Here is a 23,640-nt window from a genome sequence, read left to right as displayed (position 1 = left end):
AATTTGGAACTTTGCTCAGAAATAAATTATGAATGCTGTTCAACCTGGTGATACCACTACTAGATCTGTACCCCAAAGAGAGGAGAAAAGATTCCATAGGTACCAAAAATATGTTGGTTCACAGTGCCACTTGAGGTTCCTGATATCTAAAGTCTCTTACCTTTCTTGCACTAGAATACCTCAAATCACTGCATTTGCCTGGACTTCTCTGGGATCTCATGCTTATTTTCTGCAGGTTTCAGAGTTGTTTCCTTGTCCCAATTTGGTAGGATGAAGATATTTATGTATTTTTATTTTCTATTATTTCTTAATCATTATTGATCTATTATACTTTTTTGGTCTTTGCTAGTCTATCTGTAAGAATTAAGCCACTCTGCTGCCAATCACTCCTCCATTCTGACCAAGAGAACTCTTAAATTTCTGTCTATCTTTTAAAGCCTAACTCAAATACCACCCCTTCTTGGAAACCTTCTGGGATATGCTCAAGCAGGAATGTCCTTCCCTTGGATTTCATGTAGTGCAAAACAGAGAATAATATACTGGTTGATAGAGAACCAACTTCAGAATCAGGAAGACCTAAGTTCAAGTCTTGTCACTCACCTATACCAGCTCTGTCACCCTAGATAAGTCTCCTAACCTATCAGTGCCTCAGCCAGCTCTCTTAGACTCACGTTTCAGAGCAGTTGCTGATCTGCATTGGTAGAGCAAGGGAAGAAGAAGGGAATAAGTTTTTATATAGCATCTACTATGTGCTATATGCCTGCCCTGTGCTAAGCACTTTTTACAAATATTATGTCATTTGATCCTTACAATGGCTCTGGGAGATAGTATTATCCCCATTTTATAGATGAGGAAACTGGACAGACTGGTGAAGTGGCTTTTCCAGGGTTAACACAGCTAATGTGTGTCTAGAGCTGAATTTGAACTCAGGTCTTCTTAACTCCAATCCCAGCATTCTATCCAATTTGCCACCAGCTACCCTTAGAGGATCTTAGACTTAGTGCTAGAAGGGACATCAGAAGACTGTTGTGAATGCCAGTTTCCTCATTTAACAGATGAAGAAACTGCAGCATGGAGAGTTCAAGTACTTTAACCAGGTCACAGCCCTTAATTGTTTGAGGCATGATTTGTCCTGACCCTAGGACCAATGTTCTCTCTCCAGCTGTGCCAGATTGTTATTGTCAGGACCCAGACTCAAAACCTTGGGCTACCTTTCCTTCAACCTGTCAGGTTGAGGTGGTTTCATTTACTAGACTGCTACCATGAAATAGTTCTTTAAGTTCTTAGAAATTTTCAGTGATCATACGTTCATAATCTACAATATTTTAGGAAATTACTATACCAGATGATTGAGCACTTTACTTAATTTTCTGTCTTAAACTGTAAATTCTAATTTTCATTTGAGCAAAATTTGCACTTTAAAAAGAACAAGCTTTCATTTTTTGAATATCTGGTCATTTCATAGTTTGAGACTATATGACTGAATTTATTTTCCTGAGTAAGACTCATTTGAGGTACATGATGTCAAAAGTACTGCTGAGGCAGCTTAAGAATAGACACACATGGAATTGACATTGGTTCCTACAGACATCACCTATATGTATATATATATATGTTTATATGTTAGAGTTAGTTCTCGTCTATCTAGATCAATAATGGCTATGAAAATAGTTTTAGAGTTGTTTCAAATGATATGTGAGGTACCCACTAGGAAATAGGGGGGATAGGGGACTGAACTGCTGACAGTATAGGTATAGTTGTGTATTGTTTTATGTTTGGCATAGACCTAGACTTACTGATATTACTTTGTATCAGTCAAAATATCTATTAAAGATTTAGCAAAAGCTACAATACACAATGACCGTATAACCCTTAAAGTAATATTTCTTGTAACTTTTAGTAGTATTCACACTACTAACTCCTTTCTTTTCCTCCAAAGAGTACCTGTGAGCCATCCTTGCATCCAGCTGTAACTTTCTACTTCCCTTTACTTATCAGTATTGATAGGATTCAGTTCCTCTAATAGAATCTTCACTCCTTGGTCATTGGACCAAGATCTGTCTTTGAGAGTACCAACAGTCTAATTAGCACTTCTTGGTTAAGGAAAAAATATCATAAGCAACCAGAAAGAAATAATTCACATACTGTGGAACCATAGTCAGGATCACCCAAGATGTAGCAGCTAACACTTTGAAGGAGTAGAGGGCTTGGAATATGATATTCCAGAAGGCAAAGAAAGTTTAGACATGCTTAGGAAATGGTAAATAGAAATTTGATTTCCTTGGACTAAAACATTGATTTTATAGTTTGGGAAACAATATACTTTTATTGACATTTTTGCCTTTAATTTGTCTTATTTAAATCTTTCTAGTAAGTGTTTTAACAGGTTGAATCTACACTAAAAAGTTTCATTTACTGTTTCCACTCACCAGTTTCATGTTTTCTAAATAAGTCAAATTCTCTGTTTTGGATTTTCTTTTTCTGTTTTCATGTAGAATAGAATAGATTCCAAATTCCAGGATACTTTAAAATATTCTTGAAGCTTTCTAATGGCTTTAAATGTTTTGTGTATAAGATTAATATCCTTATAATTTTCTCTCTTCACATTACAAAGATGTAGCATACATAAATTCTTAGGATTAAGATCATAGATTTAGAACTGGAAGGAGCCTCATAAGCCAGTAACCCCAAATACCTTATTTTATAGATTGTAAAAATGAGGCAAAGAAAGATTAAGTGACTTGCCCAGAGTCAGACAGCTAGTATCTGAGGCAGGATTTGAATCAAGGTCCTCCCAGAGCTTATCTTAGTACCTGGCACATAGGAAGCATTTAATAAATGCTTATTGACTTGATGCCAATTCCAGCAATTTTATCCACAATGCCACTTGGCGAATTCAAGTGAATTCAACAGCCTTTATTAAGTACCTAGTATATACAAGGCACTATCTAAATTAAGAACTGCATAATGTCTGGATTAGGAAGGTAGTAGTTTCTCTGTACTGTGCTCAAGTTTTTGTGTTCCCTGAAGGATTGTGTTCAATTTCGGATACCATGTTTTAGGAAGGAAAGTATTCAGAGGAGTACAGCTAGGCAGGTAAAGGACCTTGAGATCATGCCATACAAGTCCACGTTTCTAAGCTTATTGCACATATGTTACTGTCCTTCACCCATTCTTCATTCTGGTCAAACTGGAATGCTTGCTGTTCCCTATATATAACCTTCTGTCTCCATCTCCATGCTTTTGCATAGGCTGTCCACTATTCCTGGAATACATTTACTAGGGCACTTCTTCTGGAAATTACTTTGCATATATATTTTTATTTAATTTTCTATGTATGTGTTGATTTTTTTCCCTGCCCCCAGTAGAATGTAAGCTACTTGAGGGCAGGGACTGTTTGATTTTTGTCTTTGTACCCCTTCTGCCTAGCACAGTGATCAGCAGAAGTAGGTACTTCAAGCTTATTGAATTTAATAGATTTATTAAAGAAACTGAACTGGGAATATTTAGGTTGTAGAGGAGAATATTTTAGGTGTTTTGGGGATGAACCTGAGAACTGTCTTTAGGTATGAATGATTGTCAGGTGGAGAGGAACCAAACATTTTCTGTTTGATCCAAAGGATAGAACTAGGAACCATGAACAAATATAGTATTGTTATAAGAAAAAAATCTCTTAACACCTAGAGCTGTCCAGAAGTGGAATGGGTTGACTGTTCTCCCTCACTGGAGATCTTAAACAAAGGTTGGTTGACCATTTATTGATTTTTTTACAGAAAGTATTCTTGAGTTGGATGAGAGGGTCCCTTCCAATTCTGAGATTCCATGATAGTTGTCCATAAAAATATAAAAGAATGTTCTACCTGTAGTCAGATCAGTAGATCACTTTTTGGTTTCTAGTGTGTGTGTGTTTTATCTCAAACTTTTTAGAACTGAAAGAGAAAGAGGAGCAGTTTGCCTGTTGAACTAGTTCCTCTGTGTTTGAGCTGGCCTCCTTGTTCTGAAAGTTGATAAAACTCCATTTTGAAGTTAAAGTACTATAAAGCAATTCACTCTGTGTTAATCCTCATTACAGTTCTGTGTTTGTTGTATTTGACTCTAAATTTAAATTTAGATTTTAGTTATATGTCATAGTCTTATGAATAACTTCCTGTTCAAAGGTCTTGAGACACTTTTCTGACTCTTGTGACTCTTTCTATATCTAGAAAAAGGGAATAATAATACTTGCAACATCTCTCTTAGGATTATTGTTCAGAAAAGTATTTAGTAAAATTTTAAACGCTGTGAGCTGTTAGTAATCCAGAAGATTTTTCTATATATGAATGATCTTTTAGTCAAAGTGGTCAATACATTTATGGATAAAATAAAATAATTTAGATAAGAAATAGGGAGATAGATTGCTTGTATCTAACTTAGTATTTAGATTACATTTTTTAACTTAAAAAATTAAATGTCAAGATAATTGCTGAATACTCTTCTTTAGGGCTTTCCCTGGAAATTTATAGAAATTAGAAGAGCAGTGTTAAATATAGTATAGAGTTATGGAAGGATGAAGAATCTGACCTCCTTTACTTGAGGATATTTTCAAACCGTGAGCTTTCAATTTTTGGCTGCTTACGCAGAGTAGGTAGGCTTGGTGACGTGATTTGTATTTGGTATTAATTTAAAATGTTTAATAAATACATATTTCATTTTTGAAAATACTATCTTTTAGGGTTTAAAATAAATGCTAATTTAATCCAAATTAGTTAAGTACCTGAGTTGGTAGTTTTGTTTTATTCTTATACTTTTTTGAGAGCGAGTTTTAGAAAGGGAGAAGTTGCTCTTTAGACTATATATTCAACTTCACCACCACTTTTTCTAAATAAAGTTTTCATGGATATGAATTATCCTTAAAACAACAACTACCACATCTACTGTTAACCCCGTGATATTTCAAGATCATGGGAATGCTGATTTGTGAGACATAGTAAAACTCTATGTCATGTGAAAAGAAACAGACCAGGAGACCAAAGATAACAGTGCTATGTTGCTTGCCACTGGCCAGTAAAGGTTTTATATCTTATTAGATTATGTCCCTGTTTGGGCAGTAAGACTAAGGCAGAAGAGAAGTGAAAGAACAATACATTAAAGGCATTAGTTAAAACGTGCTGAAGGGAAAGCACTCGGTACAAAGCATTCAGGATGGGCTGGTAGTACAAATTCAGCATGCTTCTAGCCAAGCATAGCCTTCATTTCCCATCTATGGCTGTCATAGATGGGCAACATAACAATTGACCTCAACGTTTACTGCTGCAAGTGTACTGCCAACACTGGGAATTCCAGACATCCTTTAAAAGATAAGATAGGCATATGTAGCAAGAAGGCAGAAGCCGATTAACAGAAGCTTATTTAGTTTTCTTCGTGTTCTTTTTTTTAGAAGTAATTCAAGTTCCCTTCAAGATGACAAGTTATGTAAATAGATCCTAGTCAATTTTAAGGAAGCTAAATTCATTTAAAAATGTGACTATCCATTCCACTGGCCATTGTGAACTTTCTGAAACACTTTGTAGCCTTTTGGAATAACTTTACTGTACTATTGTTATTAACATTTGTTGGCACTATTTATTAAGCATTTATATGTTTGTAAGTGCAGTATATCTTTCTCTGTAGGCGTATGTGCTTATATCTGTGTGTACACAATGACTGTCCTCTTTATGTTCACATTTTTAAAACAAATATAATGAGCTAAGAAATAATACAACAGCAAGGACTGCGCTCTCTCCCCCTCTACAGCAATAGAGAGAGAGAGAGAGAGAGAGAGAGAGAGATGTATCTGTATATCCATGACTTAGCATTCCTTGTTCTTATATTAAGATGTCCATCCTACATGCTTCCTCATGAAAAAAAAACAAGACATTTTTCCCACTTGATAATCCAAAGACCTAGGGATTCTTAAATTTGACTGCCATGTTCTCAGTTGGGTTTTTTTTTGGATCCTAGATTTTTAAAAAAAGAACTACAAAAATATAACTGATGTCTTATGCCAACCAAGAATCCTTTTTTCCAATTGCTTTTGGCAATATTGTCAAAAAAGAAAAGAGCATCACAAAATACAGGAACCTGTGATATCCTGTAAAATTTTTCCTGTTCCAATACTTGTAGTTTATCCATTGCCTAACTACAGGGGAATGTGCCTATATCCTTTAAAATTACATAAGCAGCAACATTGATCCTTTTTAAATAATTAACAGACCACTTTAAAGATTCATTTTAAAGATTGGGAACTGAAAAACTTCAGGGTAAAATATAGAGCAGGCAGTGCTTACAGTGTGTCAAGCACTGTGCTAAGTAATGGGGATACAAAAATGTTTTAAAAGATTATGATCAATGTAATCAAGATCAAGGTCAAGAAATACTTGTAAGGAGCATACACAACTATAAGTAAATTTCTAAGAACTTTTGATTAAATTGTGTGTCACACTACCAAGAATCCGATGATGACAAATGAATATTTGTGATTACATGATCTTTAAAAATCAATTGCATGTTCTTTTAACAACTTGAATATTTTTATATTTTCAACAGAAAAGAATTGAAAAACAAAATCACCAGCCTAATCATAACTGACTTGGCTCTGTGTGAATTCATACTTGAAGACTAATTCTAAAATTTCCCCGAAGACCTAAAATTTCCATCTCCTTTACCTAATAATTAAAAGAGAAGTAGAAACAGTGTTTTAATTTAAATAAATGCTTAATATTATATTACCTGTTGAGGCTGCCAACTTAACATCTTCGACCTGAGAATTTCTATAGCATAACATATTACAAAGCATGTGTTTATTGGCAGAACTTCATTCGATAATAGTACTTCAAGCCTCACACATCAATATTATTGAAAGTCTGTGTTAGATACCAAGGTAAATGCAAAGAAATGTTCATCTAGTCATACTATTTATATGTTTAAATATCAGTAAGATACATTATAACAAATTTCAGCATGTCTTTCTTATTCTTTATGTCATTATTGATTTTCTTACCTTCATGTGAGATGTAGAAACAGTTGAGTTGAGCTTCATGCACCAAAGTGCCCTTAAACTTCCCCTCTGTTTCTGCTGGAAGGTGACTAGGTAGTGTTTGATATGCAGGAGTGGTTGACTTTACAAAGGCTTGAAACATTGTAAATGTCCAAATATCTCCCAGTATCAGTGATTGCTTTGTTGAAATTAAAAAAAAAATTAAGTTCTGTTTTGGACCTTTTTTAAATTCAAAATTTAAAAACATGGAAAACATGTCTGTCACATCTTAATCTGCAGAAGTTTCCATGACCACTTTCCTTATGTTTCTGTAAACATTACCATTTTCTGCTGTAAAAATTTTTCTTAAATAAAAAATGATTTTAAATAATTTTTTTAACTAAAAGAGGTCTTTTCATTCTTATCCTTTTACAACATAGTCCTTTCCCTTCTTTGTTGTAATGACCACTGTCTGGCTAAAGTCAGATCAATTTTATCCAAAGAAAACTTGGATTGAAGTATGAAATTATGGTCTGTGTCAGCCTGTCAGCTCCTCACTTTCCTGAGGCATGAGGAGCTCTGGTTTTTATACACCACCACCAGCTAGTTTGATATAACCTCTTGTGGGGAAGAGCAATAAGTTTGTCTAGAGGTGTGGAGGCCTTGGCAGAAAAATTCAGTTGAGTTTTTTAGAATTAATTCACTAATTAAATTCACATTAATGAAATTCACTACTTTGGTCCTGATGGGATTTTGCTCAAGTCATGAAGATACTTTGTTGTTGAGGTGAGGCCGGGCAAGGATGATCCTGAATCATTTCATTTCTTTATTTTATACTATAATATGTTCCATTGCCTAGCACTGGGCCAACTGTTTGGGTTGCCATTTCCTGATACTTAAACTTGATATTCATATTAAACTCTACTCAGAATTTAAAGGATTATTTCAGATTATGTCATTTTAATATTAAGCTATGTTGCTGTTTAGCTATCTTGTGTGGCTGAATAGCCAGAAAGTGTTTCCTGCTGTGGAGAAGTCTCCTCCATATCTTAAAATAATTTCCAGGAATCCTGTTTTCCCTCCTTCCCTTTTGACATTTTAAAGATGTTTTCCTAGCGTTTTCCTTTCCCAAATCTGCATTTCAGTTATGCTATGGTACTGACAATGTCAAATTGCTCTGTTGGTGTATATTAACAGTTTTCTTGGCATCTTCCCTGATGAAGGCCTAGTTCCTCATGTCAGATGCCACGAATAGTAGCCTAAAGCTTATAATTCAGTTCAATTCAACAAACATTTAAGTGCCTTCCATTAGAATGCATTAGGCTAGGCCCAGGGCTAAAAAGATAGATATAACAGAGATCCTATTCCTTTTTTTGTTCAGTCATTTTGAATTGTGTCCGACTCTTCATGACTCTATTTTGGGGTTTTCTCGGCAAAGATAATGGAATGGTTTGCCATTTCCTTCTCCAACTCATTTTACAGATGAAGTAACTGAGGCAAAGAAGGTTAAGTGACTTGTCCTACACCCTTGCTGCCTCTGTTCCTTCAGAGGTGGGGAACCTGTGACCTCGAGGCCACACGTGGCCCTCTAGGTCCTCAAGTATAGCCTTTTGACTGAATCCAAACTTCACAAAACAAATCCCCTTAATAAAAGGATTTGCTCTGTAAAACTTGGACTTCCATAAAACTAGGAGCTCACAAACTAATTGGTAGAGGTGAGGGGCAAGGATGAAGACTTGTGTACAAATAATTTATTCAAGGGAGAGGATGTTAAGAGACCACATTTAGCTGGAGGTTTGGGAAGGGCTTCATACTGGAAGCACCTCCTGATTTTGACCTTGAAGGAAGGGAGGGACTCCAACAGATGGAGAAGAAAAATTTGGGGCCATTTCTAGGCATGAGAGATAACGTAGGCAAAAGGCCAGAGACAGGAACAGACATAACAAGAATTGGGGGGGAGAGGAGGAGCAGAAAATATTCCAATTTTCTGGAATAATGTGTATATGAAGAGGAAAGAATATGAAATATAATGGAAAGATAGTTTGGAGCTAATCAACCAATATTTGGTTGGAACCAGACTGTAATAGACCTTTTGAAGGGCAGTGTGAGTAGTTTATATTTTATTCAGTAGGTATTTGGGGACCCTTGAAGAGTTTCAATTAGAGAATTTATATAAGATGATGGTAACTAGGAAATATTATTTGAGCAGCAGTATAAAGGATTGATTTGGTAAGGGAAGAAGGAAGAGCAATTAGGAGGCTCTTATAATATACACCAACATAATGAAGGCCAAATCTAGTGTGATAGCCATGTGAGTGGAGAGGGGTGACATGAGAGATATTGCTAACTGGGGGGGGGGTGTTAATAGTAAAAGGAAAATTTTTTTAAAGTTGGACATTTTATGTCTGCATAACTGAGATAATGTTGGAAGAATCAACAGAAATAGGGAAGATGATCACTTTAACTTTGGACATAGGATCACAGATTTAGAGCTTGAAGGGACCTCACAGGCATTTGGTCCAACTCCCTCATTTGACAGATGAGGAAATTGTAGCACCAAAAGCTTAAGTGACTTGTTTGGGGTCTACATCTGCTAAGTACCTGAGGCAGGATTTGAAACTATGTCTTCCTAACTCCCAAGTCCAGCACTCTGCTATGCTACACTGCCTCTGTGTTTGAGATGAAGGCACAACATCCAGGTAGCAATACGTAGCAAGTGATTGCAAAAATTTTACTGTAACTCTAGGGAGACCTTGATAGTAGGCATAAAGACGCGGGTGTCACTTTTAGTAGAGGTGATTGTTGATGCTATGGTTGTATAGAGATCACCAGAGGAAAGAGAGATGTAGAGAGATGATCAGAGGACCAAGAATAAAACCTTGAGATGGGGAAGTGGAGGAGGGGAAAGGGGCGGAGGATAAGAAACTAAAAAATAAATCAGAGAGGTCAGAAGAGTATCACAAGACCGAAAGGAGATGGTATCAAAAGGGAGAGGATGGACCTTCGGTCTAGATGGTGGCATAAAGGATCATATAGAGTCCTAGCTCTTCAACCTGTACTACAGCAAAAATCTTAAAAGGGGCGCCAGATTGAATAATGATTAAGAAAGCCAAAGAGAAACATCAATAAGCCTTCTCATTCATCACAGGACTACACCAAAAGGAATACAGAAACCTGCAAGACCCTTCCGTCAGGGAAGCCAACAAGAAGGCAAGTTAGCAAGGCAAAGTCTGCTAGCATTCTGACCAGAGATGCTTAAAGGACGACTGAAACTCTTAGGTCTCTATTCTTAGCAGTGTAGGATATTCAGAGTAACCAGGTGAGGAAGCTCGAAGGGAGGTTAAAACCCTTGAGTTCAGGGATAGGAGCCAGCAGCCCTGGAATTCTAGTGCCCTAGAAGTCAGTAGCATGTAAACAAATGGGAAATCTGCCTGCGCTCTGACAGAAATTCTCCCTTCCCATCTGAAACCTAATTTAACACCCTGTTTCCAGGAGGCAATAAGCCTGGAGTATTCTGATAGGGAACTTCTGGTGTCAGAAACCTCAACATTCTAATACAGATGCCCATATTGAGCCAGAAGTCCATAGCAGGTTGATCTGAGACACATAAGGACCCTGATGGTCAGAGCACTCTGAAGCCACTCAGTCAGAGTTAGAGGAAGGAACAGGGGGTTAAACTGAGGACAGACACGCAAGGGGAGATGGAAGTAAGTGGCTGTGCTCCAAGAAATTCAGGTCAGGAATAAGTAAGGCCTGATCATCCAAGAGTTTGGGAGGGTGTTGCATCTAGCCCGGGCATAAAGTCTCAAATCAGCAACTGAAAATAAAGATAAGAGTAAACAGAAGACCACTCCAAGCACTATGGAGACATATTATGAGTCAGGAGATGCCCAAGAGATAAGCCAAAAGTAAATAACTCCTTAACAACTGCAAGCAAAACCTCAGAGAAAATAATAGTTTGACCTCAGATACTAAACAAGAAATAATAAAATTATAAGTGAAATAAAAACTCTGGAGGAAGGAATTAGAAGGATAAATAACTTAGAACAGACTGTAGAGAAGCTATGTGGTACAGTGGATAGAATGCTAGGCCTGGAGTCAGGAAGACCTGAGTTCAAATCCAGCCTCAGACACTTACTAGCTATGTGACTAGGAAAGTTTGCCTCACTTTCCTCAACTGTAAAATGGGGATAATAGCACTTACCTCTCAAGATTGTTTTGAGGATCAAATGAGATGATAAATGTGAAATGTCTAGCACAGTGCCTGGCACATAGTGGTACTAGATAATGATGAGGATGAGGATGATGATGATGATGATGGAAGAGGAGGAGGAAATCCTTGCCCAAGTAGCAGATTCTTGAAAATCAATGGTGCAAAGAGAATTCACTGAATCCATAAGACAATATTAAAATAAGGGTGTGAAAGTAGAAGACTACACAAATGAGGAGGTAGAGAGTTGGCATTACTTGATCTTCATCCTAACCAGTCAAAGGAGAGTGTATCCCATACAAAAACACTATGAGAAACTTAGCAGGGAAGCAGGATGATGTTTGAAATGTATTTTGGAAATGTTCCAACCTTGTAAAGAGGATGTAGTTGAGCAAATGATAAAGTTTGGAGCTTATTTTCAAATGCATAAGAAAACCAGTAACTGTTGTTATCCTGTAATTTTCCTTCACATAATCCTCTCAAGAGATGTACGTTAAATAAGAATGAATTAGTTATTTTAAGTTTTTTTTTTGTTTTTTGTAGTCTCCTTCTATGAATTTAAAGCTATGCCTGTTTTCTGTAATATTTTAATTGGGGGAGGGGAGAACCACCTTCCCTGGGAATAGTTCCCATATCAATTTTTCCGAACACAAAAATAAAGATAAAATGTGTTTCTACGTTGTAAAAAGGAGGTGCAAAGTCAAGAGTCTTAGAATTCCAATTCCTTGATCATTCTATTTTCATTTACTCAAGAAACACTTTTTAGCACCTACTAATTTGAAGACATCTTTTTAATCACTGTATTTTCCAGTAAATAAAATGTTTTATAGGATTTGTATCATCATTTAAATCTACATGTTCATAATCGTTGCAGATTTCCCTGTGGATTTACATCCAACTTCAGGGCTCACTTTTTTTAGCTTTTGATTTCTGCGATTAGGAGATTCTTTCTGTTTGGTGGTTGAGAAGTTGCTCATAATGTACATTTGGTCTTTTGCAGTGTCCATTTATGGAATTTGGTTTTATGATAAGGAAGAATGCCAAAGAATTGCAGAGCTCATGAAAAGGTAAGTAGTGATAAGCTGCAGTTTTTATACACACACACACACACACACACACACACACACACACACAAAAATACATTTTCATGTTAGTGAAATCTCTCTTTTTGGAAATACTTTATTATGATCAAGAAATTAAATACTGATACTTAATATTAGAAATACTTGATGATAGGAATTTTACAAAAAATAGCCATAGATGTCTGCCTGCTACATTTACTTTTATGTAATAAGCTTCAGCCTATTTTTTCAGGTACTATGTAAAATATCAGTGATTCCCAAATAGGAATGTACCTTTTGTAGTGAAAGTTATTTTTCCCTTTCTAAATACAGTTTTGTTTGTTTTGTTATGTTTTGTTTTTGCTTTAGAAAACAAGTAGCCTGTAAATCGGTAAAGAGGAGAGGAAGAAGCAGAGTTTTTGAGGGAAATACTGAAAGGCTCATACTTCCTGGATCCTTTCTCCCTTTTCTGCAGTGAATTTGGTTTCCCTATTCCTCTCCTAGATTTTCCCACTAGTTTTCCCTTTACCACTTCCTGGTAGATTTTAATTTTTCCAGTAATCAAGTGGTACATGTGCTAATGCAGTTTTTTTTCTTTTTCATCTCTTAGGAATTGTTTATATTATTGATCATTATACAATTTCATGCTAACATGGCTATTAGCTCTTTTAAAAAATTCCCATAGTGCCCATGCCTGGCATAGTATATAGAGAGCTGACCTTGGAGTCAGGAAGATCTGAGTTCAAGCTTTGCCTCTGACACATGTTGGCTGTAGATGAAGTCAAGTCACTTAAATCTCTGTGGTAGGGCAAAAGTGTCAAACTCTCTGGCTGCATGTGAGATGAGATTCCCAAGTGTGACAGAGATTAAAATGTAAGTGGAAAATGTTTAATAATATAAATATAATACAATATATAATGCAATTTGTAGTTTTCTAAGTCATGCAGCCCACAGAAATCTGAGTTTGACAGTCTTTTTCTCAGCAACTCTCATGCTATAAGTTGAAGAAAAGGTATGTGTTTCGTAGTGGAGTTTAAAGAGAGTTCTCAGTGCCAAGAAAACCACAAGTCCAGTCCTATACCTGTCCTAGTAAGATTCTATGAATGTGCAACCAAATATGCCTAGTTCTATTTTGGTTGAGCTTTCATCACTACTCAAGACTAATTCTGCTGATTGACCCTAGTGGACTTACTTTTACTGCCTACTTTTCAGTTGGTTACCCCTTTAGTCAGTTCCTGAACTCTCAGATCTGTTTACTCTGAGGCAATTATTTCTATGCTATTCACGGTGAAATAACAGCTTCAGAATGAAATGAGTTTGCTTGTGACTATATTTATCAAAGATGACTTTGTTCATTGCTGTTCACACTGGAATGACAAAGCAAATGTGGCTGCTAAAATATGGCCAAAAGGCACGATGTATGTATGAATGGAGTTTCCTTTTCATTAAAAATCATTAATTACTGAGAAACCAGCTTGTAATTGCTAATTTTAGTTAACTAGGTGAAGTATGTTATAGACTAATTTTCAGAATATTCATGCTTTTGTAAACTTTGTGTAGTGGTCTTATAATAGCAGTATCTGATATGCATCAGCATTCTGCCGTAATTACCAAATAATTGGAGCAAAAAATTTACTAGCAGTTAATAGTTGGTTTTTGTAGATTTATGATTCTTTGACCATTAGGCTTAGATTCCTCAGTAAAATCCCTGACCTTGTCCACCATGGAATTCACGATATTAGAGTTAATATTTCTTCTGGGCCAGGTATAAGTTAGGCCATTGCACTAGCTCAGTAATACCTGGAGCTGCTATGGGACCAAGAGGCAAGACCTTGTATTCCCAGAAAATTAAACATACAAACATAGGAATACCAAGTTAAATATAAGTTTACTTAGCTTTCTCAAAGGCTACAGAAGCAGTTTTAGGATACAGGTTTGAGGGTACAGGGTTTGAGTTGGACAAAAGCTCCCCTGGCATCCCAAGCCCTTGAAGTCAGCCAGAGTACATAGCAGGGGTTTGTATTAGATCTGAGGAGCAGTGTGCCCTGGAGCTGGCATTGTTCCCTTGCTTTACAAAAGCCTTCTCTCCCAGATATCAGTCATCTACCTCAGAGTGGTTTCATTTCCTAACATAGCCATTTGGAGGTTATTTGCTATCAAGATTGTTAGGAACTCTATTCCTAGTGTGACTTATAGGCTTCATTAATCTTAAGTGAGTAACCAGTCCTTCTTTATGATCTGGCCTACTTCAAAATCCAAATAACTGCAAGGTAAAAATATCCTTTTCAGGATTATGTAGCTTCATGACATAAGCAGTTTGGGCCTGTCTTTATGTTGTCAGGAAAGGACTCCTCCTTGTTTTGAATGGTTCCCCTGAGACTCAGCTATAGAAGTGGGAGACAGGGCTTCTCCAAGGTGACAACTCCAGCAGCTAAATTGGAGATCACCCTCTTTTTTGGTTCAAATTCAGGGTAAGGAACCTAGTTTCACTTTCCTTTGCAGTATCTTCAGGGGTCTTCTGAGTTTGCGGTTCCTATGTTGAGAGGAACCTTTAGAAAGCCCCCATTACTTTTGTTATGACTTGGATATGCAGTCAGTGTGCCTGTGTCTTAAGTCTCATTCTTTTTACTTCCTTGGACTCCTAATTAGTCTCATCTCTAATGTGAGGATAAGCAGATGAAAATAACTGAAGGAACTGGTTTTTAAACTGCCTTTTGAAAAGTGGTTTTTTAAAAATAATTTCAGCTTGTGGTTTGATATAAAGAGAACTCAGAGGGACCATAGAGATCTATGACAACCACCTTATTTTAAGCATAAGGATCCTGAAGCCCAGGAAAAGCAGTGACTTGTCAAAGGTTGTAAGAGTTAGGATTCAAATCTGTGTCCTCTGACTCCAAATCCATTGTTACTTTCATTATACCATTTTTCCTAGTTTTTCCTTCTATTTACTTCTATACCCCTAATTTTCTAGCCTGACTCAATATGAACAACTGAAAGCCCGTCAGGGGGCTAGAGCAGGAATCTCCCCAATGATCCTCAATTCAGGAGAGGGCAAGGAAGTTGATATCTTACGAATGCTCACCAAGGCCAAAGATGAATATACCAAGGTGAGTTTTTTCCTGTTTGTGATACATGCTGGATATTTTTGTTTGCTTGTTCTCACCTTTCATAAGTATCATCCTAATTTTCTGCCTCCTTTTCCTTTCCTTAGCTATTCTTTTTCCTTTCCTAGCCTCAGAACTTACAGAAAAAATACAAAAATTAAAAATGTTAAGATAACCCTTTTTTTCATCATCCTCACAACCTTCCCCCCACCCCAAAATAGGTAGAATTGGAAATGGCAGGAAGAGTAAACAGAAAAGTAAACAGAAACAGAAAAGCAATTACTTATCTGTAGCAAAGTTTTCAAGATACCACAATTTCCTGATATAATGTATTGATTGTATCAATCCCCAGAACACCACAGGGATTCCTCAGTGAGTTGTCATCATCATCATCAGTAATAATAATAATAATAATAATAATAATAATAATAATCAGCAGAGACTAGCCTAGTCAGCCATATTGGAACAGTAAGATGGATGGGGTAAGCATATCGCCCCTATGATGGCTATTGTATTGAATTAGTTCATCAGTATATCCTGTTTGAACAGCTATTGTGAATAGAAAATAACTTGGTACAAAAATTGAAGAGGAAAAAGAGATTTCATTATTTCATGTTTGGGAAAAGGTTTAACCTTTGAATGATCCCAAGTTGTTTACTACCCCACGCTCACCTTGTTTCTAACAGTATGGCCTTGTAGTCAGAGGACCTAAATTCGAATCCTAGTTGTGCTGATCATTAGTTGTATAATATAGGACATGTCACTTAAATTCTCTGAGCCTCAGTTTCCCCATCTGTAAAATGATCTGAATTAGATGACTTCCAGTATCCCTTCCAGATTTAAATGCAGTGAAATCTCTGTGAACCATGGGACACCACAATCTGAGAAGAATCAAAATAGCAAATAACCCAGAGAGTAAATGGAATGATACATGGTTGATATAAATAGATTGCAGCATGTTATCACTGAAGATTTTTGTGGGAGAAGTCACATAAAAGGTATCACCAAGGGTAAATGTGACTAGGAAAGGAGCTAGGCTAGTGATGTAGTGAGAGTGAGGGCATAGGCTGAGGATTCCTGAAATCCTAAAAGAACAGAGATGCAGAGTATAAAAGCAGAGAGAGATAGTGATCTGTACTGGAAGAAGGAGTAGTTATAACAGTAAGATCACATAGTATATATTAAAATGAAGAATTCATTTGTTACAAGATTGAGGGCTGAGACAGCTATGAATGGAATAATTGGAAAGAAAGGAGAACTTTAAAGGAAAGACTTGTAAAGAGAATTAACACCATAGTCAGAAATAAGAAACCTTATCCAAGTAACCTACTCCTCAAAAACTAATACAGATCAAGTGGGAGTGAATGATTCTTTTAGGCAGAAAGACATGTTAAAACAAAGTCAAAAGGTTAAAAAAAAGAGAATGTAAGATGTCTCATATAAAAAAAGAAAACTGACCTGAAAAACAGATAAGGAGAGATCATTTTAAAATCATTGAACTACCTAAAAGACATTCCCAAGTAAAGAACCTGCATATCATATTTCAAGAGGTAAAATAGAATCATCTTGGCAACACCTGAAAGTAATCACCAAAGAAAACTACCAGGAATGTCATAGCCAAAATTCAGTGCTTCAGGGTCAAAGAAAAATTATTATATGCATACAGAAAAAAGGAGTTCAAGTACTAAGGGTCTACTCTGGATTACATAAGATTTAGCAGGTACCATATTAAAAGAGCAGAGAGTTTGGAAAAAGATTCCAACCAAAAATAACTAACTCAGCAAAACCAAGTATAATTGTACAAAGTAAAAAAAAAATGGACCTTAATGTAATCATTCCTGATGAAAATGCTAGGGCAGCATACAAACTTTGAAATATAAACACAGCGGTCAAGAGAAACATAAAAAGGTAAGTAAGAGCAAGCAATTGTAAAGGGTCAAACAAGGATGTTACTAACATTTTAACTGGGGCAGATAATACAAATATCACCTCAGCTCCCTAATGTCATCAAGTCATAGAGATAGTTGAATAAGACAGATGTCCGGGGAGTGGTTTTGTTATGTTTCAATCTTAAAAGAAAGGAAAATGTACTAAGGAAGGAAATGAGAAAAAGAGTGAGATGACTTAGTATTTCTTATAATTAGGTTATATATAATCATATGTAACATACACCTTGGTGTGGAAAAACATCCAAATCATCAGGGATGCATAGAGAAAAGAGGAGGCATAAGAGGGAGGAGGGTAGATTCAGGGAGGGATTAGTCATAATCACAAAAAATCTAACCTCAGAGGGTACATCATGAAGAGGGATGTAAATGGAAAGACTAAGAACCTGTAATTAGGAGAAGAGATGACAAATCAAGCATCAAGCACAATCCTCTCTCACTATCTTCTTCATTGTAAACAGAGGGCAGAAAGCAAAGAGATTTAGAGTGTAAGAAAATATAATTGTAGCAAAATCTGTTGTGCTTCAACTGGCCTCAAAAAATCAAAGGCAACAATCATGATCTTAGATAAGGCAATAGGAAAAATAGACTTAATTAAAATAAAGAAACAGGGAAATTACATTATATGGAAAGGTACCATAGGCAATAAATTGATTAATATTAGTATTTAACATATTTGCACTGAACAGCATTTCATCCAAAAGGAAAAAACTAATGAGTTACAAGGAGAAATAGAGAGTAAAACTATAATAGAGGAAAACCTCTTTAAGACCTAGACAAATCTAAAAAAGAAAGTAAGAAAGAAAAATAGTAATGACCTGTATAGAATTTGAGAAGTTAGATATTATAGGTCTCTGTGGGGATAGAAAGGAGTATACATATTTTTCAGCTCTGCATGGTACCTTTACAAAAATTGACAAGGTATTAGGACGTAAAGACCTTACGAATACAGAAAAATTAAACAACTTTTACTAACCACAGTGGAATGAAAATATATTCAATAAAGGGCTGCTGACTAAAGGATTAAATTTAATTGTAAACCAAATACTACTTTATCTGAAAGATAGCTAGCATTTTTAGTCCTATATTAAATAGTAATATTGATAATGGACATTCTTGCTTTACCCTTTTTCTTTCTAAAAATCAAATAAATGATTATGTCAGTAAATATATTAAAAACTCTTGATGAGTTAAAACAGCTATTCCTGTTAAAAATACTAGAAAACATAAAAATAAAGATCTTTCCTTAATATGATAAATAATATCTATCTAAAACCATAAGCTATCACAATATATAATTTGGATAAACTGGAAGCCTTTCTAATATGATTAGGGGTAAAGCAAGAATTTTCATTATCAGTATTACTAGTTCATGTAGGGCTAAAAACGCTAGCTATGGCAATAAAGCAACTAAGAGGAATTGAGAGGAAAAGACTAAGCAAAGAAAAAAAAAACTATTCTTACTGATGATTGTGGTTTAGAAAACCCTAGACAGTCAACTAAAAGTTAAAACAGTAACTTCAGCAGAGTAGCAAATTATCAAGTAAGTCATCACCACCTCTATATATTACTAACACAACCCAACTGAAAAAGATAAAGAAATTATATTTAAAACAACTACAATATATGTAAATTAATAGTATTTTCTTCCCATTGAAAAACATACAGGAACTATATGAATACAACTACAGAACTTTCTTTATGGAAAGACATACCTAGATAATTGGAATAGTATTAATTGCTGAGCCAGTATAATTAAAATAACATCATACCAATCATTGTCAAAGGATTATTTTATAGAGCTAGAAAAATAATAAATTCATCTGGAAGAACAAATCATAAAGAATTTCAAGGAAAAGTATGGAGAAAAGGCGGATTCTGGGAAAATGGCTGAGTAGGTCAGAAAATACCAAGCTCTCAAGATTTTCCCACACAAAAGAGTTAAAATAGCACCTTAGGGTGAACAAAGTGTGGGTGAAGACAAAGAAGAATAGGGGCACTATGGGGATCTTCCTGGGACAATTTGAGAAGATCCAAAGAAAAATCCCAGGATGATGTTTGGTCCCAGCTGGGAGTAAACACCTCCAGGCTAGGTTCTGTTTTAACAGCAAGTGGTAAGCTTAAACACCTAGCAATAAGTTCTGGGGTTAGTTGGTTTAAGAGACTTCCTCAGCTCCAGCCCCAGGAACTTTTCACCCTGGAATAGTGACAGGAGTTGGATGTTTAAGCCCAGGAAGATAGAGGGAACCTCTGCTGATGAGGAATGCCAGACCCAGCTGTGCATCGAAGAGTGGTGGGGGTGAGAAGGAACCAGCACAGGCCTGTGAGTGCAGAAGCAGTGGGTTCAGAAAGCCCCTGGCTGTGGGGACTTACAGGAGGTTGGAGGTTTGGCTTTGGTTCCCGGCTAGAGGGCAGAACTAAAGACTTGGGGCAGTAGGCACCATTTCCCATACCCCAGGGCTAGAGGTGATTACAAATATCAAGCTATTACCACAAAAAAAAAATGCACAGACAAAAGAGAAAGAATCCAACTATAGAAAGCTTTTATGGGAATAGAGATGACCAGGGTTCATCTTCAGAGGAGGATATTGAAGTAAAGAAACCCCCAAAGAGTAAAAGGAGATCCAGAATCTTAAGGAGGAAAATGACACCTTCAAAATTAGAATTGGGCAAAGTGAAGCTAGTGAAATTATAAGAGATCAAGAAATAATTAAACAAAAAATGAATAATGAAAAAATAGAAGAGAAAGTAAAACATAAGAAAAGCAACAAATTTGGAGAATAGATCAAGAAGAGAAAATATAAAAATAATCAGAGTAACTGAAAGTTGTGATCAAAAGCAGTATGGCATAAATTAGGGTTAGACCAGCACCTCACATGCAAAGATAACCTCTAAATGGATATATGACCTTATTATAAGAGGTCACATTATAAACAAATTAGAGGAGCAAGAAAAAAAATGACCTTTTGGATCTATGGATAAGGGAAGATTTCATGACCAAAAAAGGGATTAAAAAGGATCACAGAAGATAAAACGATTTTGATTATGTAAAATTTAAAATGTTTTGCACAAACAAAACCAATATTTCTAAAATTAGAAGGTAAACATTTAACTGGGGGAAAAAACTTTATAGCAAGTATGTCTGATAAAGGTCTCACATTTCCAACATATATAAGGAACTAATCCAATTTACACATGGTCAAAGATTAAGAATGGGCAGTTTCCAAAGGAAGAAATCCAAGTAAATAACAAATTCAAAGTAATGCTCCAAGTGCATACTAAAGAACCTCTGAAGTGAGGCTTCTTACCCATCAGATTGGAGAAGTTGAAAAAAGTAGAAAATGGCAAATGTTGGAGAAGCTGCTGGAAAACAGGCCCACTGATATGTTGTTTATGGATCTCTAAATTGATCCCAGCTCTTCCTGGGAGCAATTTGGAACCATGCCCCAAAAGTTATTATAAACTGTGTATATACCTGCCCTTTCATCCAGTGACCCTACTACTAGGACTGTAACCCCAGAGAGTTCAAAGAAAGAAGAAAAGGACCTTTATGTATAAAAAAAAATTTAGCAACTCCTTTTGTAGTGGCAAAGAACTTGTGACTAAGGAAATGCTCAACAACTGAAGCATGGTTGAACAAATTGTGGTATATGAATATAAGAATACTGTTGTGATAAAGGGAACTGTTTCAGAGAGACTTTGGAAGACTTGTGTGAACTGATGCAGAATCAAAACCAAGAGAACAGTTTATACAATAACATTGTACAGACAAGCAGCTCTAAAAAACTTGAGAAATGTAATCGATGCAAATGACCAACCACAGTTCAGGGGACTGATGATATTGCATTGTATCTACCTCATGATAGAAAGTTAATGGACTCAAGATGTAGGATGAAACATAGATATAGATATATTTTAGACATGGCCAGTATGGGAATTTGTTTGACTTAACTATATATTTGTTACAAGCTTTTTGCTTTATTTTTTTAATATTGTTTCAATTGTGGAGGTAGGGTGTGGTGGAGATGGGAGGGAGAGAAACACTCATTAATTGAAAACAGAAAAAAAATTAATAGCAAAATAACAAAGCAGTACTTAGATGTTACTAGGCTACTGAACAAATGACATAAGATTATACTATTGCCCTCTACCCAGAGTCGCCTATTATGAGTTGAGTGTTACAAAATGGTACCTCTCACAAAGTGAACAGGTCATGGAAGGACTCTATTGTTAAATGGAAAGGATACATGCAAGAACATGTTTGCTTAGATCTCTTGGGTATAAGTGCCATTCACAAACAAATTGAAACCGTGCCAGAGACCGAGCCTTCTAACCTAAGCCCTAATACCCTGCCACCTCCACTAGCTTTGCCTATGAAAACCTAGCTCCTGAGATATGCCATTTTGCCTTGGTTTACCAGTAGCGGCTCTGACTATAAGATGGGCATATTCAGTAATTGGTCTTCAGGTCTGCATTAATCAAATAGTTGAGATACTCTTTGGGATGTTTGTTCTGACAAGGCCTCCCAGTGGGGTGAACTGTGGGCATCATGGCTGGCATGTGAGAAAGCCTTGAGGAACAGGTCAAATAAGATCTCCCTCTGCACTGATTCCTGGGTTCTGATTCAGCCCAACAAAGTCGATAAGGAAGAGATAGAAAGAGAAATTCCATTTAAAATAACTGTAGAAAATATAAAATACTTGGGAGTCTACCTGCCAAGACAAACCCAGAAATGATATGGATACAATTACGGAGCCCTTTTCAAACAAAGTCAGATCTAAACAGTTGAAGAAATATTAATTGCTCATGGTAGGCCGAGCCAATGTATTACAAATGACAATTCCATCCAAATAGATTTACTTATTTAGTAACATACCAGTCAGACTGCCAAGAAATTATAGAGCTAGAAAAAATAACAACAAAATTCATCTGGAAGAACAAAAGAACAAAAATACCAAGAGAATCAATGAAAAAAAATGTGATGGAAAGTGGCCTAGCAGTATCAGATCTAAAACTGTATTACAAAGTGGCAATCATCAAAATAGTCTGGCAGTGGCAAAGAAATAGAGTGGTGGACCAGTGGAATAGATTAGGTACACAGCACACATAGTAAATTACCACAATAATCTAGCGTTTGATAAACTCAAAGATCCAAGGTATTACACTAGGGCAGAATGATGGAGTCCTGATAGAGCTGCCCCCAGCCCCAATATTCTAACTATAGGCCCCACTGTACCTACCTACTCCCCACCCCCCGCCAATGCCCTAACTTCTTCATATACACCTCACTGCTCACTAGAACAACATATGCGTCCCCAAAAGCTTAGTTCCCACAGAAACAGCAGGCGTGTCCATGTGATGGGAACCCAGCCACTGCCTAGTTACTGCTTCCAGACCCATTCCCACATATTTGAACAGGTGTGTGCTTGTATTCAGTCACAATCACATCATCCATTTAGCCCAAGACAGGACCCATAATACCTAACTATCTATCTTGACCAGACAGGACCACAATAGCTAGCCAGTTGGAGGGCAGCATGACCAGAATGTTTAACCACCAAACCATAGATGGGACCCCCTCCTCCATTACCTAATCCCTAACAAACTCCTCCTGCCTTTTTAATATTAATCGTATTCCTATATCCTATGTAATTTTGATTGTATAATCAGCAGCTTTACCCTATAAAAATCTATCTTCCTTTCTCTGAAGCTGCTGTTTCCTTTTGGAACTTGGCCTGCTTCATGAGAGGTGTCAGTCTCAATAAATGCCTATACTTGCATTAGAAGTGGTCTGACTGAATTCTTTGAGATGGCTCTACCACAACACATCATAAAACCACAACAGTTTTTGGCCCTAGGTGGGCAGAGACTAAACCCCAACAGTTTTTGGCATCCCTGGATGGGCCAGAGTGTCTGACTCTGACCTCCCCATCCACGTGGAGCAAATCAGACCCCCTCTAATCCAAAGGTAAGCCTATCTTTTTCCCTTCCCTTACCTCTCTTAGCTGGGACCTAGTCCCTAGTCAAGCACCTAGGAAGGCTTGACTGGATTGCTTGGGCTATAATGCCCAAGGCCCTCCAGGTGGCAAATTCCCTCTACACAGAGGTCGCTCTGTTTGGGAATTTTGCAATTTTTTTTCCTCTTCATCTTTCAGTGGGATGTCACTGAGATGAACATGGGGATTTCCTTAGGCTTATTGGCATTCAGTCCCAACTCCCATCCCATGGGACTACTCAACTGCAGTGGTAACTGGTCTCTGTAAAATCTGGAAGACCAAGAAAAGTTATCACTATCTGTGCTTCCTGTTTATATCTGTCTGCTCTG

The 23,640-nt window shown here is 36.6% G+C and overlaps 2 protein-coding genes across 7 annotated transcripts in view; one reads left to right on the top strand and one right to left on the bottom strand.

The window, feature by feature from the left end:
* Positions 1–7,440, bottom strand: part of CACNA1C (calcium voltage-gated channel subunit alpha1 C) — a 1,048,429-nt gene extending 1,040,989 nt beyond the window's left edge. For all 3 annotated transcript variants that reach the window (XM_036758696.1, XM_036758693.1, XM_036758694.1), the window contains exon 1: positions 7,019–7,440. In XM_036758696.1, coding sequence (XP_036614591.1) covers positions 7,019–7,271 — 253 coding nt within the window. In that variant the 5' untranslated portion in view covers positions 7,272–7,440. The remainder of the gene's footprint in view (positions 1–7,018) is intronic.
* DCP1B (decapping mRNA 1B) overlaps positions 1–23,640 on the top strand; it is a 75,080-nt gene that overhangs the window by 35,643 nt on the left and 15,797 nt on the right. For all 4 annotated transcript variants that reach the window (XM_036758700.1, XM_036758697.1, XM_036758698.1 and 1 more), the window contains 2 exons: positions 12,205–12,271; positions 15,237–15,372. In XM_036758700.1, coding sequence (XP_036614595.1) covers positions 12,205–12,271; positions 15,237–15,372 — 203 coding nt within the window. The remainder of the gene's footprint in view (positions 1–12,204; positions 12,272–15,236; positions 15,373–23,640) is intronic.

Source organism: Trichosurus vulpecula, chromosome 5, assembly GCF_011100635.1.
Source record: "Trichosurus vulpecula isolate mTriVul1 chromosome 5, mTriVul1.pri, whole genome shotgun sequence".
Classification (NCBI taxonomy): Eukaryota; Metazoa; Chordata; class Mammalia; order Diprotodontia; family Phalangeridae; genus Trichosurus; species Trichosurus vulpecula.
This window is presented reverse-complemented; position numbering and strand designations above follow the sequence as displayed.